At 47.0% G+C, this 15,922-nt stretch overlaps 1 protein-coding gene across 7 annotated transcripts in view; it reads left to right on the forward strand.

Annotated features, from left to right (window-relative positions):
* The window catches only part of UBR3 (ubiquitin protein ligase E3 component n-recognin 3), a 250,272-nt gene that overhangs the window by 8,787 nt on the left and 225,563 nt on the right, over positions 1-15,922 (forward strand). For all 7 annotated transcript variants that reach the window (XM_088469036.1, XM_088469052.1, XM_088469046.1 and 4 more), the window contains exons 2-3: positions 1,805-1,944; positions 6,453-6,605. In XM_088469036.1, the coding sequence (XP_088325162.1) occupies positions 1,805-1,944; positions 6,453-6,605 (293 nt within the window). The remainder of the gene's footprint in view (positions 1-1,804; positions 1,945-6,452; positions 6,606-15,922) is intronic.

The raw sequence follows: 15,922 nt of genomic DNA on the forward strand, positions 1-15,922 counted from the left end.
GCTTACACTGACCACACCTTTTGCAGTACTGCAGACAGTATCGGACAGTTGGCCCAATATAACTGTGCGCGCGCCTGGTCCCCTATAATAAGCCAAATGGGATAGTTAATGGATATGTTGGTTGGAAAATGTCCAAAGATCATTGGCCTCTGAGTGCAGCCATTTTCCAATGGTCCTCTTCCAGTGTCAGGGCCTGCTTATGTGCTGCTTGCTTAAGTGTATCTTCCCCTCCTCTTTTTCACTCCCCCTCCCCTTTCAGGCTCTGTCCGAAAGTGACTACATTTGCATACTGATATTAATTGTTATCGTTTGTTTAAATTGCCACCATATTATGCAGCACTGATTAAAATCATTCACATCAGTGTATACCCTATTGGAACTTCAGGCCCCCATACACGGTGCGATATGCACCTTGCGATCCGATAGCCGACATATCAGGCGGTCCCCACACACGGAGCGATCGGGTTGCCGCCCGCCCGATATGCCTGCACTCCCACCCACATGTCGCTGCATGGGATCGTACATCGCTCCCCCAGATCAACTGAACATGCAGAAAGATCTGGAGGAGCGATGTACGATCCCCACGGGAGTGCGCACTGGCCGATATCATACCCACACACGGAACGATATAGCAGCGATATTGTTCCAATCCGTCGGAGCGGCTGCAATACCGCACCGTGTAAGGGGGACCTTAAGTCTACATTTTCTACCACACAAATGAAAATACACACCAATTAACGTACTAATGTGTTTATGTACTGTGCCTGAGGGGGTCATTCAGACACGCTCGCGAGCGGCAGGACGCTCGCAAGCGGGTCGATGTTCCCCACTGCGCATGACGGAGGGAACTCCGTCGTGCGCCTGCGCGAGACCCGGCGAGCGACGGGCTCACCATCGCTCCGGGTCTCGCACCAAAGGGGGCGTGCTGTCGATGTTGATTGACAGCACGCCCCCTTTGGTGGGCGTGCCTGCCAGACGGAGGCGTTCCCATGGGAACGCCTACCATCTCAAGCCGGCCACACTGACATCACTAGTGATGTCAGTGGGAGTGATTTTGGCTCTGATAGAGCCAAAATCACTCCAGGGCTTGCGGCAGCGAGACCCTACCGCAGGGTCTCCGTCGCAAGCCCGATGGTCAAGACCATCGCGACCATCATCATGGACGCTCGCTATAGCTGTGGGTCCATGAGGACGCTCCAAAAAAAGGTAGGAGGGCCCTGATTCAGAGCGAGCGCTCTGGTCAGAGCGTTCAGCTCTGAATCAGGCCCTGAGTCCCATTCTGATCAGAGTCCTGCTATCTGTGTAGCGTCTGTACGTTCTCTCTGTGTTTTTGCCTGCTGCTTCCTCTGGGTTGTGCAGATTTCCCCCTGACTCCAAAAACATACTGTTAGTTTAATGGGGCTCTGCCAAAATGGGCCTTAGTGTGTGTGAGGGAATTTCGTCATGGAGTGGGGGGCTGGCAGATACGACCAAGCATGAACAGCTGTAGGTAACCTGTTACTCCGTGCAGTGTAACACAACACTGTATATACATGTAAAATCATGTGCGGTAAGGGGTTCTGCTGCAGAAAAATATATAAAAATAGGTGACAATGTGACCGCTCCACATTCTTTAAATAATCCTAATATTTTTAATTGTGCAAAATGAAATGTAGTTGAACGGTGTGATGAACATCATTAACATGGGAAAAAACATGCCTGGGTTTAATATTATTCAATAACTTCTGCTCCTCGTTGTATGATGTCACCTTAAGTGCGCCCCGTCAGATAAGGTAATCGATGATCTCCATCTTTTCTGTTTTAGATTTTGTAAAAGACACAGAGTGAAGTCCAGCTCCTGTGCTCCCTCTGTGCCCCACGACTTACTGGTGATGTCTGAACTCGTTATCCCTCGCTTCATCGTTTATCTTATTCAGTACTTAAGAGACGGGTACAACGAGCCAGGTATGTGTGCAGTACTTGGGAAGAACACAAAACGAGCCAACACAAACTGAATCTAGAGACCTGTATTTATTATAATTCTGTATTACAATTGTGAAATGCAAAGATTAGCCTGAATGGGTAATAATTAATCTATTGATAATTCTCTTTAAATGTTAGACCTACTTTTAAATTGCCATCCGTGCATGTAAATGACTGTCTGCCTTCCGGTAATATAGAATATAGTGGTTAAAGGGCAAACGTTAAGGTATCCCTAGAATGCTGTTTTTCGTTAAGGTAAGGTATGCCGTTAAGGTATCCCTAGAATGCAATCTCTGGATTGTGGCAGTCAGTGGGTTTACAGACTTGGTTATGGCACCAACTCTCCGTGATTAGTCATTGCACAGACATTACACAGGTGCTCATAAGGATTGCAAGCCCCACACTGGCTCCTCTTCAGAACCAAATCCAAGCTTCTCACACTCGCTTAGAATGCAGTCACGCAATCCTCTCCCATTTACACCTCTGACCTTCTCTCCTGTAACACTCCAGCCCACCCTCTCTGCTCCTCAAATCAATGCCGCCTCTTCTGCCAACTGATTACATCCTCCTACTCCTGCCTCCAAGACTTTGCCCATGCTGCTCCCTTCCTCTGTACTCTCTCCCTATCAGACTCTCCACCTCTCTACAAAACATAAAACGGACTCTCAAGACCCACTTTACCAAAGCCATCCAGCTCTCATCCTACCCCACTCCCCCATGCTCAATGTCTAACCCAGCTGTGTCACCCCTGTGTATCTGCCCTTCTCCTTTAGAAGAATGTAAGCTCTCACGAGCAGGGCCCTCTTCCCTCATGTGCTTCTCCTTCCCCTACTTATAGTATCATATACTCCCTACAATGACACCTAACCCTTGGTTCTGCCACCCTGCTACTTATCTGCAGCAATGTTTATACCATGTACTTGTCATGCTATGTCTTGTACTGTAATTCACTGTTTTCTTGCTTATTTCTTTATGTACTTTGTTAGGCACTGCAGAACCCTTGTGGTGCCCTATAAATAAAGGATAATAATAATACGAAGGAGATACAAAGCTCTAGTGTGTCTGTTATAGCATGTAGCATGTGGGAGGTCTTGCAGATTGATCAGCACTTTTGCTCTTACAACTCATCCAAAAATGTATTATACAGATTACAGGACTGGAACTGAGCAGCCTGCAAGTGAAATGATTAAGTGATGGGTTAGTTATCATGAATGACCATTAAGTGGGATTAAAGTTTGCCATGCAGAGCTAGACAGACGCAGCAGCCAAGTATGTCTAGTGGGAATCCATGAGATATGACTACTTTGTTGGTGTGTAGCATTGTCCATTTTCTTATAATGCCCTCCTTACAGAACGACTTTGTAAAAACATATTTTGGTTTGGCATGCTGAGTAAAACGTGGCTGGGATAGTGCTAGTGATGCTTCATACATGTTTTTCCTTGGCTACTCCAAGATAGTCTTCTACCGTTTTCAGGAATTTGCGTGCTATTTTTGAACTCCATTAATAAAGGTGTATATATAATTATTTGTTATTGTGGAATTATCTCTCCAAAAGCTGGCCACACCAGTGCAGTTTTTGGTTGGTCATTTTGGTTGTTTTTGACCCAAACAGTCAGACAGTTGTACTGTGGGAATCATTCAGCTTGGATCGCAAGTCTGCAATCGCACGCACCCGCACGTTGGAAAAATATGCAAATGAGTGCGATCCCAGCACTATATCAAGACGCCCACCAGCTCATAAAGCCACCCACTCCCTATTGCATACATGCGCACGTCAGCTGTAACATCGGACCTATACGCAGAGTTGTAGTTGAGCTTGACATGACTCACAACCTGCGAAGCTTCCAGTCGCCATGTAGAGATCTGGCTGCGTATGCCATCGCTGGGACTTACTTATGCACGCCCCTGTAACGGCGTTCAAATGCAGAGGCACGCCTGCGTTTCTTCGGCCACCCACCTCTCAACCCCCATACGGCACTTGCTGTCAGTCATTTCTCTGTGCCACTGCGTATCCGCTGCGTTCACATTTGCGATCTCAGTGGCAGGTTCGCGCACTGCGGTGCATGTGCAGAGTGCAAACATCGACCTTGTGCGTGTGAACTCAGACCTGCGATCCGAGCTTAACGAGGCCCTGTGTATGGACCACAAAGAGATCATTCTGAATCATCATAAGCTGATTGGCTTTGAACAGGTATAACAGAAACCAAGTTAGACTGGTGACTTTCATTGAGCTGCATATAGGTCACCAGCCCACCCAGCAGTGACGCAAGCATTTGGGATGTGTCTGAATTGCAGCAGAGGTGGGCGGCTATTTAGTAAGGTGCATTTTCTTTTAATGATGTTAAAGAAACATTTGAGGTCTCCAAACATTCCTGATTTGGGCTTATTATGGTTTATTTCCTTGTTTTATGTGTTTTTTTTTTTGTGCTAATTTCATGAATATGGCTTCTAAGATTCGAAGATTCTATCTGAATCCATAGTCTCACCCACCCCTCTACAGACTTCTTGATATAATTTTATTAAGATCCATGCCAACCTACAGTGTATAACCGTGCAAACCTTCACTTATACATTGTAAAGATATGTAGATCAAGTCTGTCCTAATACGTTCAATATACAGTCAGGTCCATAAATATTGGGACATTGACAGAATTTTCATATTTTGTCCTCTATTCACCACCACAATGGCTTTGAAATGAAACAAACAAGATGTGATTGAACTGCAGACTTTCAGATTTAATTTGAGGGTAATTACATCCAAATCAGGTGAACGGTGTAGGAATTACAACGATGTCTATATGTGCCTCCCACTTTTTAAGGGGCCAAAAGTAATGGGACAAACTAAACAATCCTAAATCTAACTTTCACTTTTTAATACTTTGTTGCAAATCCTTTGCAGGCAATTACAGCCTGAAGTCTGGAACACATAGACATCACCAGACGCTGGGTTTCATCCCTGGTGATGCTCTGCCAGGCCTCTAATGCAAATGTCTTCAGTTCCTGCTTGTTCTTGGGGCATTTTCCCTTCAGTTTTGTCTTCATCAAGTGAAATGCATGCTCAATCGGATTCAGGTCAGGGGATTGACTTGGCCATTGCATAACATTCCACTTTTTAGCCTTAAAAAACTCTTTGGTTGCTTTTGCAGTATGCTACGGGTCATTGTCCATCTGCACTGTGAAGCGCTGTCCAATGAGTTCTGAAGCATTTGACTGAATATGAGCATATAATATTGCCCGAAACACTTCAGAATTCATTCTGCTGCTTTTGTCAGCAGTCACATCATCAATAAATACAAGGCAACCAGTTCCATTGGCAGCCATACATGCCCACGCCATGACACTACCACCACCATGCTTCACTGATGAGGTGGTATGTTTTGGATCATGAGCAGTTCCTTTCCTTCTCTTCTCTTCCCATCACTCTGGTACAAGTTGATCTTTGTCTCATCTGTCAATAGGATGTTGTTCCAGAACTGTAATGGCTTTTTTAGATGTTGTTTGGCAAACGCTAATCTGGTCTTCCTGTTTTTGTGACTCACCAATGGTTTGCATCTTGTGGTGAACCCTCTATATTCACTCTTGTGAAGTTTTCTCTTGATTGTTGACTTTGACACATATACATCTACCTCCTGGAGAATGTTCTTGATTTGGCCAACTGTTGTGAAGGAGTTTTTCTTCACCAGGGAAATAATTATTTTGTCATCCACCACAGTTGTTTTCCGTGGTCTTCCGGGTCTTTTGGTGTTGCTGAGCTCTCCGGTGCGTTGTTTCTCTTTAAGAATGTTCCAAACAGTTGATTTGGCCACACCTAATGTTTTTGCAATCTCTCTGATGGGTTTGTTTTCATTTTTCAGCCTAATGATGGCTTGCTTACCTGATAGTGACAGCTCTTTGGATCTCATATTGAGAGTTGACAGCAACTGATTCCAAATGCAAATGTCACACCTAGAATCAACTCCAGACCTTTTACCTACTTAATTGATAATGAAATAACGAGGGAATAGCCCACACCTGTCCATGAAATCGCTTTTGAGTTGATAGTCCCATTACTTTTGGCCCCTTAAAAAGTGGGAGGCACATATTGAAACTGTTGTAATTCCTACACCGTTCACCCGATTTGGATGTAATTGCCCTCAAATTAAATCTGAAAGTCTGCAGTTAAAGCACATCTTGTTTGTTTCATTTCAAAACCATTGTGGTGGTGAATAGAGGCCAAAATCTGAAAATTCTGTCAATGTCCCAATATTTATGGACCTGACTGTATGTAGCCATTTATATAGTTTAATGTTAATAGGCTTTCTCTTTGGAGCAGTGCTGCTAAAAAAAACACAGTAGTTTGTTCCTAGATTAGCAAAATTATTCATAATCTTAAATAAAGTCTGATTTTTACTTTTATTATTTTTCAAATTCTTTTTTTTTTTTGTATAGTTTGAAAATAATTCAGAATATTAAACAAGATGCCATGTCTAATTCTCTATAATGTCCCCAGATTCATCATCTGATAAAGACCTCCAGAAAACGCTTCAGGCATTGGATCCTCAGATATCCTTCCTGGAGGATCTAACCAAGATGGGAGGAGCTATGAGATCAGTGCTCACCCAGGTCCTCACCAACCAGCAATATTACAAAGACCTGTGCTCCGGTAAGATGTGCATGAGAGGTCATTTAATGGCTTGTTGAGCCAGATATATTTTAACAAAGCATGTGTATTTGAACTCCTGTAAAAAGCCCTAATACTTATGACCATATTTGATTTGCTAAGAATATATCTCAGTATAGCCTATTAGTTTGTTCCATTCTATGATACTTGGGTAATATTCTATGGTAATTCATTCTACCAGTCCTGATCCATGGTACATGAGTAGTTGAATTTAATTTGCTCTAGGCTTCATTAGTTGTAGTGTAGTGGGGGATTTGTGTAGATTAGCACTGCTTGTATTTTTGGATATATAAATATTACATTTTATATTAATTGCATAGTGCAGACATTTTAAACCAAATTGGGTAAATATGGCACCATGCGGTATACCACACAATCATTCTGGTTGATCAAAAGCCCTAATCTGATTATCCAGAACCCCCATTTGAATTTGTTTGGGTGTGCTGGATAATCAGATTAGCTCTTGTACCAAGTCATTAGTTTACCTGTACGCCCTGCACTTGATCAAACATCTGTGCAATTTGGCTATTGGTGTACAACATTACGGTGATCACTAGTGTTTCTATGAAGAGGCCTAACAACAGCATTTCAGCCCCTCTACTAATGGATCACTTCCATGTTCCCTTTAATACTCTATGCTAGAGGTCCCCAAGCTCTGCCATTACAGTCCAAGTTTTAAGGATATCCATGCTTGAGCACAGGTGACTTAACTCAAATTGACTGAGGTACTAATTAAGTTACCTGTGCTCAAGCATGGATATCCTTAAAATCTTGACTCTAATAGCGGAGTTTAGGAACCTCTGCTCAATGCAATTACGCTTACAGCCAGCTGGTATATTCAGACAGCTGGAGCCATTATCATGTGTGAGAGCGTCTGTCGCAGAAAAGGTTCTCAAAATAGAATAAGGCAGTGTGTAGAACAGTACAGTCCAGGATATACGCCTTGGGTGAAACCTAAGTGTGAACAACACAGTGCGTCCACAAGCTGCTAATGATGACAAGGCGCTAACAGTACTTTCAGAAATACTCCACAGTAAACATACAGAAAACAGCAAGACTCCAGGCTCAGTTATTCCTGTGGGTGTCTGGATTACAACAGTATCATGTTTATCTGATTGAGCACTCCCAGGGATGTCATAGCACCCTGATTAACCTGTTACTGCCCATGTGTAGATCTTTTTTTTTTTCTTGTCTCCTATTCCATGTTTCATGTTCAGCAATGCATCATCATGTGATCTATCTCTTTTCTGTAAGAGTTTCCAGGTCATAAAAAAATTACTGTCATTCTTTAAATTGTTTGTTTTTGAATGCTTTCTGTAGATACCTATTTCATGAAAGGGCTCAGTTTTTGCAATTTATTGAAGTCTGTGCACCTATGCCAGTACTGGTTATAATAATAATTTTATTTAGGTAGCACTTTTCTCCAATAGGACTCAAGGCGCTTTACAGATACTATGAAAATAGGGTCTGATTCATTACGGATTGCTACTGCGATGGCAGAGCTGCGATTACGCATGCAATACTGCTGCGAAAATATGCTAATGTCTGCAAACGCAAAGCCAGCATAGAGACGCCCAATACCTTTATCGCACATCCGTAAGACCTCGCAGACCTACGTATACATTAGTACCATTGAGTAACATCGGCCCCTCACGCGCAATTACTGCAGCCCTGACCTGTCTCAGAAAAGACAACTGTCGTCGCACGCAGTGAGCACTAAAGCTGCGTATGCCGCAGCTAATTTATGCACGCCCAAGTAACGCGTTCAAACGGACAGGCACGCCTGCGTTTCTCCAACCACTCCCCCGTCACCACCCCCAAAACTGATGCCCCATCACTCACTCTACGATAACTGCAGTGCGATTGCAATGCTATCTCGCGTGAAATGCGGTGCATGCGCAGTACACACCGTCGGCTGATCTGTGTTCGCTATTGCGATCAGGCCCATAGTACAGAGATTTAGATTAGCATAAAGTACAGACACCATGAACATAACGCGACAAAAGTGAGGGAGGCATTTCTACTTCAGGGTCCATAGGGTATCCACAGGATACCTTGGGGGTATAGGTGATGATGTCAGTCTTCAGGCACCACAGAGTTAAAGTTTTCAGCCTCCCAGGATGCATCTGGGTCCCTCTCCTATACCCCGCCCCCGGGCCAAGGCATCTCAGTTTCGTCTGAGGCACTGTGCAGAGGGGGGCTGTGAAGAGCCCCTGAAGTTTCTTTTAAAGGTAGCGCTGGCTGCACATCTGGGAGTACAGCATGGACAGTCAGTACTGACGTCCATGCCGTCTCCCCTACACCCCGCCGGTACCAGAACGCCGGTACTGATCCGGGGATGCTGGTAGACATCTGGGGTCACGGCTAGCGGTGCCCCCAGATGTCTTGGACCATGGCCGTATCCCAGGGGATAGCAGGTAAGCAGCGGGGTCCCGCGGTGGGTCCCCGCTGGTCACATGGTCCTGAGTCCCCAGGCAGGGGGCTCCCTGGGGACTGGCTGCAGCGTGGAGCCAGGCGACCAACCTGCGCTTCCACTACCCCCTGGGACAGCGGGCCGCTGCTGAGCGGCATGCGCTGCGGCGTCCCAGGGGTTAAATGCATGCCAGGGGAGCGCGCTTTCCCTGTCTCACAGCCGGCGCCTCCCCTGCTGCACACAGCCTCTCTGCTCTGTCTGATTGGCCATAGTGTGTCAGCGCTCCTCCCCCAGGCCGGCCTACTTCATCCTCTGCTCCTCGGTGGCCATCTTTGAAGCATGGTGAACGCTGCTGGAAGCCTGTGAGCGGTGGCATTGCGGTCTGGGTCCCCCAGCATACCTCTCCTCCGTTTGTCAGAGGTCAGTGTATGCAGCGCTGAGTCCTACCAGCCTGAGGGTCTGAGTAGTTGAGAACCAGTGCTAATAGTGCAGGGATTTGTTTCTTCTGCATTGTATGTGACTAATCTGCTAGCCTGCTGTCTGTACTTTCACTTTCTACTGTCAGCTTTATTACTGTCCCTGATCTTGCTCTGCTCAAAGCCCTTGCGATGCGCGGTGTGCAGGGTTTTATTCACGCTATACCAATACGTATAGGTGTGAGTGTCACATACTTACCATCATGTCTGAGACTGACTTTCCTCTCCAGCTCATGTGTACTAAATGTAAGGTACCAATAGCAGAGGGGGAGGGTAACGCAGAGGGGTTATGTCCCCAGTGCCTGGCACTGTCACGGCCGATTATGGTCACGGTCCCTGTACAGGAACCTCCCTGGGCTTGTTTCGCTAAGGCGCTTACAACCCTTGTGGGCCAGCTAGCTCCGCCACCTGCGTTTACCCAGACGGGTTTGTCCCAGCAGTCAGTGGTGTCGTCACCCATGCGGGAGTTCCCGAGACAATTGATGGTACCCCACAGTCTCCCTGTCCCTTCCCAGGTTTCTCCGGAGCCTGCGTGGGTTAATACTCTAACTACATCGGTTCAGCATTTGTCCGATGTTTTACAGGGGGAGTCTGTGTTGCGGCCTCATAACGGCCGGTGGCGTCTTTATCTGCTCCTTATGGGGATCACGATAATACGTCAGATGATGGGGAGATTCTGGATCTATCTGACCAAGAACCTCTCCGTACCAAAAAGCCGGACGCTAAGTCCAAGGTGTATATCCCTGGTCTTATTCAAGCGGTCCGCTCCGGTTTAGTTAGTGAGGATATTGATTCTTCGGTGGCCACATTCATATATGCCTTTTTAAGGATATTAAGGGTGAGGCTACGGTGTTCCCTCTTTCTGATCAATTAGTGGATCATTTAGAGGAGGCGTGGAAAAATCCAGGTAAACGGTTTCAGCCCCAGAGGCGCTTAGCTGTGGCTTATCCGTTTGCGGTCAATTATTTTTCTAAGTGGGAATCCCCTACGCAAGTGGATTCACATGTCACACGCCTAGTCAAAAGTGCCACGTTGCCTATGCCTTCGATGTCATCCTTGAAGGATGTCACTGACCGCAAGGTGGAGATCTGCCTCAAATCCGTTTATTCCCTTGCAGGGAAGCATCCAGACCGGCTCTGGCCGTGTGTTGGGTAGCCAGAGCTATGGAGCGCTGGGCGGATAATTTGGAGGCGTCTTTGGACTCTGACTGTTCGGCTGAACAGACCGAGTTGGTGGGCAATCTCCGAGACTCGGCCACTTACATTAATGAAGCGGCCTTAGATATTTGTATGCTCACCTCTAGGATCTCCTCTGCAGCCGTGGCTGCTCGTCGCACCTTATGGTTGCGTTCTTGGAAAGCGGACGCGGATTCCAAAAAGGGATTAGAAGGTCTGGACAGGTACTATTTGGTCCAGATCTGGACAAAATTGTAGTTACGTTGGCAGCAGCAAAATCTGCATGTCTTCCGTCTGCTACGATTCCTTCTAGTGCTGGTGGGTCGTCCTTTCGGCCTCACAGGGCCCAAGGTAGGCCTAAAGTACAGTCCTTTCCACGGCATGTCCAAGCCCAAGAAACAGGTCTGGAGTACCAGATGTCCGGCTCCTAGGTCAGATAACAAACCTGCGGCCTGACGGTCCAGGCCTCCCTTTGGGGGACCCCAAAGTGGGGGGCGCCTGCTTCAGTTCGCCCAGTGCTGGTCGAGGACTGCGACATACACTTGGGTTCTGGAGGTGGTCTCTCACGGGTATGCCCTCTCCTTTCGGGACAGGCCTTCCGCTAGACCGGAGCAAAGCCTCGGAACTGCGGAAGGTTTTGCACATTATGCTCCAGGCCGGAGTTTCAGTGCATGTTCCAATTTCCCAGAGGGGCCTGGGTTTCAATTCCATTCTATTTTTGGTACAGAAACCCAATGGGTCTTACCGTTCAGTACTAAACCTAAAGGCCCTCAACAAGTCCTTGAGGGTGCCGCTGTTTCGGATGGAGACCCTGCGGTCCATTATTCTGGCACTGGAACCTGGGGACTACATGGTGTCATTGGACATCCAGGACTCTTACCTGCATGTCCCTTTTCTTTTGCGCCATCAGCAGTTCCTCAGATTGGCAATCTGCAACGAACATTTCCAGTTCCGGGCACTGCCTTTTGGCCTGGTGACTGCTCCACGGGTATTCACCAAGGTCATGGCGGTCATGGCGGCTCTCCTGCTGACGCAGGGAGTCCGACTGTTGCCTTATCTGGACGACCTCCTGTTGATAGCGGGGTCTCCAGAGCTTCTTTTACACCATCTGGATCTGACGATTGCGGTACTGCAACGTCACGGCTGGTTGACAAACTGGCAGAGGTCCACTCTCACCCCGTCTCAGAGGATCCTGCACCTCGGGGTCTTATTGGACTCCAGGCAGCAGTGGATCTTTGTGACGGAGGAAAAGATCCTTGCTTTGTAGTTGAGGGTGCGCAGTTGTCTGCAGTGTCGTTGAGTGTCGATACACTCGGCAATGAGGTTATTGGGCTCAATGGTGTCGGTATTCGACATGGTGGAGTACGCCCAATTTCACTCCAAACCTCTGCTGCTATTGATCCGGTCCAGATGGAATGGATTGCCTCAGTGTCTCAAGTCCCAGACGATGGGGCTCACTCCGGACGTTCGCCTGTCTCTAACCTGGTGTTTGCAGACGACCCACCTCAACAAGGGTCGCCCGTTCTGGGTGGCGAACTGGGTCCTCTTAACAACGGACGCCAGTCTCCGGGGCTGGGGAGCTGTCACGGGTCCACACTTGTTTCAGGGCAGGTGGACTCGGGCGGAAGTGGAGCTTCCAATAAACATTGTGGAGCTCCATGCGGTGTCAAGAGCTCTCCAGCTGGCACAGCCGGTTCTCCAGGGTCACCCTGTGCTGGTCCCGTCGGTCAACGCCACCACGGTGGCCTGTTTAAACCAGCAAGGAGGAACCCAAAGTCGGGCAGCACTCGCAGAAGTGTTCCGTATTCTGGTCTGGGCGGAGCGCAATCTCCCAGCATTATCAGCAGTGTTCATCCTGGGAGTCCTCAACTGGGAAGCGGATTTTCTCAGCAGGCAGGACGTGCATCCGGGAGAGTGGTCTATACACCAGGACGTCTTTCGGAGTCTGGTGGACAAGTGGGGTCTTCCAGAAATAGACCTCATGGCGTCCCGGCACAAGAACAAGTTGCCGGTGTACGGGTCTCGAACAAGAGACGAAAAGGCGTCTCTGGTGTATGCCCTGTCCGTCCAGTAGACGTTCCAGTTTGCCTACATTTCCCTCCGTTTTCCCTTCTTCCGCGGGTAATATGGAAATTCAAATCAAGAAGGAGGTACGCTACTGTTGATGGCTCCCGAGTGGCCCAGACGGCACTGGTTCTCCGACCTCCAGAGTCTGTCAGTAGACGTTCCTCTGAGGTTACCATTACGACCGAATCTGCTGTCACAGGGTCCTTGTCTTCACCCGGACCTGACTCGGTGTGGCTGTTGAAACGGTCATGCTAAGGTCCAGAGGGTTTTTCTGGCTCCGTGGTGCAAACCATACTAAGAGCTCGTAAACCTTCCTCGGCAAGAATCTACCATCGTGTGTGGCATACTTTCTTTCGGTGGTGTAGACCTAGAGGGTATTCCCTTAGGGAGTTCCGCCTGTCTAGGGTGTTGGCTTTCCTACAGGCTGGACTGGATCATGGGCTTCGCCTGGCTTCTCTGAAAGTGCAGGTGTCTGCCCTGTCAGTCTGGTTTCATCGTAGGATTGCTGCGCTCTCTGATGTGCGCACCTTTATGCGAGGTGTTCTTCGCATTCAGCCACCTTTTGTTCCATCGGTGGCGCCTTGGAATTGGGCTGTGGTCCTGAGAGTTCTCCAGGGACTGCCGTTTGAACCACTGGACTCAGTGGACTTTAAATGGCTTACAGCTAAAACCATATTCCTTCTGGCCATTGCCTCGGCCAGAAGGGTTTTCGGATTTAGGGGTTCTCTCTTGTAGACCCCATTTTCTGATTTTTTCATAGGAATAGGGCGGTGCTTCGCACTCGTCCGGGATTCCTTCCCTAAGTGGTATCCAGTTTTCACATCAATGAAGAAATTGTTGTGCCGGCTTTCAATTCACCTGGACTTTCAGTGGGTGACGCCACTTGGGATGTTGTGCGGGCATTGAGAATTTATGTTGACCGCACTTCTTCTTTTAGGAAGTCGGACGCCTTGTTTGTCCTCTATGGCTTCCGTAAAAAGGGTTGGCCTGCTTCAAAGTAGACTTTGGCAGTCTGGATTCGTATGGCAATTTCAGAAGCTTATCTTCATGAAGGTCTTCCAGTTCCCTCCTTGGTGAGGGCTCATTCCACTAGGTCTGTGGGTCATTCGTGGGCAGCTAGACGTGGTGCCTCTGCAGTTCAGATCTGCAAGGCTGCTACGTAGTCTTATGTCCATACCTTTGTGAGGTATTACGCTTTTGACACCTTTGCCTCTCAGGATGCTTCCTTCGGGCGGCGGATTCTCCTCTCAGCACAGGAGCGTTCCCCACCCTTCAAGGATACTGCTTTGGGACATCTCCAAGGTATCCTGTGGATACCCTATGGACCCTGAAGTAGAAAATATGAGATATGGGTAAGAACTTACCCTTGTTATCTCTATTTCTACGAAGTCCATAGGGTTCCACAGGACTCCCGCCCTGTCGCACCTGCACTGCAGATGGGCTTTATTCTGGTCACCGGTTTTTCCGTCTCCCTATGGTGAGAATGTGATTCTTGTGAGTGTCCAGATTTTTTCTTCTCTCTCTTTCTTCTCCTCCTCCGGCCTATGGCTTGTGACGTAACTGAGATGCCTTGGCCCGGGGGCGGGGTATAGGAGAGGGACCCAGATGCATCCTGGGAGGCTGAAAACTTTAACTCTGTGGTGCCTAAAGACTGACGTCATCACCTATACCCCAAGGTATCCTGTGGAACCCTATGGACTTTGTAGAAATAGAGATAACAAGGGTAAGTTCTTACCATATATCATATTGCTGTGTCATCCGTTCCAAGGATAATTCTTCCCACCCTTGAAGGATCCAGGCGATGCAGCCATTTTAGGCATATAGCGTAGGATTACACTGGACCGAATAGGCAATGCCTGCAAGAGATGGCACACAATGTGGAAGATAAAAATAGTAGGTGGGGTTCTTGTAAAATTATCAGAACCATGCATTGTATATTCTACACAATATATTACCAGACGAGGCAGCCATTTTGGGCGATGGTTACCCGCTTTATTGGTGTACAGCGTGGCTTCAGGTGTACTGTCACAGTTTAAGTTTACTGTAGTAATAATACAATTGTCTGATACTAGAAACTAATGCCTGTAATACCCAGCAGGAGTTGCTAAAGTCTGCTTTCTTTTTGAAACTTACTAGACAGATACAAATTATTGTCAAGCAAAAAACATAGGGGACGATTCAATTAACTCCGCTATGTAAAAATAAAACTGTCCAGCATTTGTGGGCTACATGCAAAAGCAGCCGGTATTTACCCCACATGCAAAAAAAAGTATGTATTTGCATCCCCTGCATTGCAATATGGTTTGTCCAGGTACACAGTTATTTGCTATTTCTTACTGTATTCCCAACTCTGAGTCGTCCTAAGTGCCTAAGCTATTTTAATACTTCCACAATAAGCTCGCCACTGGCCTTTAACATGGCTTTCTCCTCGCAACCTTCTGAGCATGCGAGCAGAAATCCGGGTTCACTAATGTGTTGGAGGTAGCCACGGGCTTAAGATGTATGGTAACTGCATCGCGCCCGGCACTTAAACTGGGCATTAATCGTGGTAAAATGCACCTCCTGGGTTAAGTGCCGGTCGCGATGCAGTCATTTGAATAGCTCCAGTGTCAAGCAGCTACATTCCTGTCGTTCCCATAAAATGTATAAAGCATCTAAAAACTAGAAAAATATGGAGTCGTTCAATAATGATCAAAACGAGGCAGAATTTATCAGGACAGCTTCATAACTAAACAAAGATTTTGGGGGGAAAAGCAAATAGAGAATGTTCCTTGGATATAATAGTAAAGTGGAGAAAATAATGTGATATTCCAAGATTAATAACTGGGGGGGAGAACACGTTTCTAGATGGAGACAACTTAATTGCTCTCCATCTAAATGGTTATTGTTCTGCATGAACTGGAATTTGCTCCGGATAATAAATATGCATCACAACATGGTATTAAACATGATTGTATAGATATATCTGTGTTTTTGCAGAAGTTGTTGTCGTTTGAGAACCATCTGTGTTTATAGGTGAATAAAACAATAGGTTGTCTTTATCTTAGAGTTCTAATGGAGATTTGGTGGCATTTTTACTAAGCAACAGCTTTGAGAAGCCGCCACTGGGTTTAAAAAGACAATAATGTTAAATTCGAAGCACTCCCGAGATTCCATGGGATATCTTTT

Source organism: Taudactylus pleione, unplaced genomic scaffold (assembly GCF_031769625.1).
Source record: "Taudactylus pleione unplaced genomic scaffold, aTauple2 ptg000004l, whole genome shotgun sequence".
Taxonomy (NCBI): domain Eukaryota; kingdom Metazoa; phylum Chordata; class Amphibia; order Anura; family Myobatrachidae; genus Taudactylus; species Taudactylus pleione.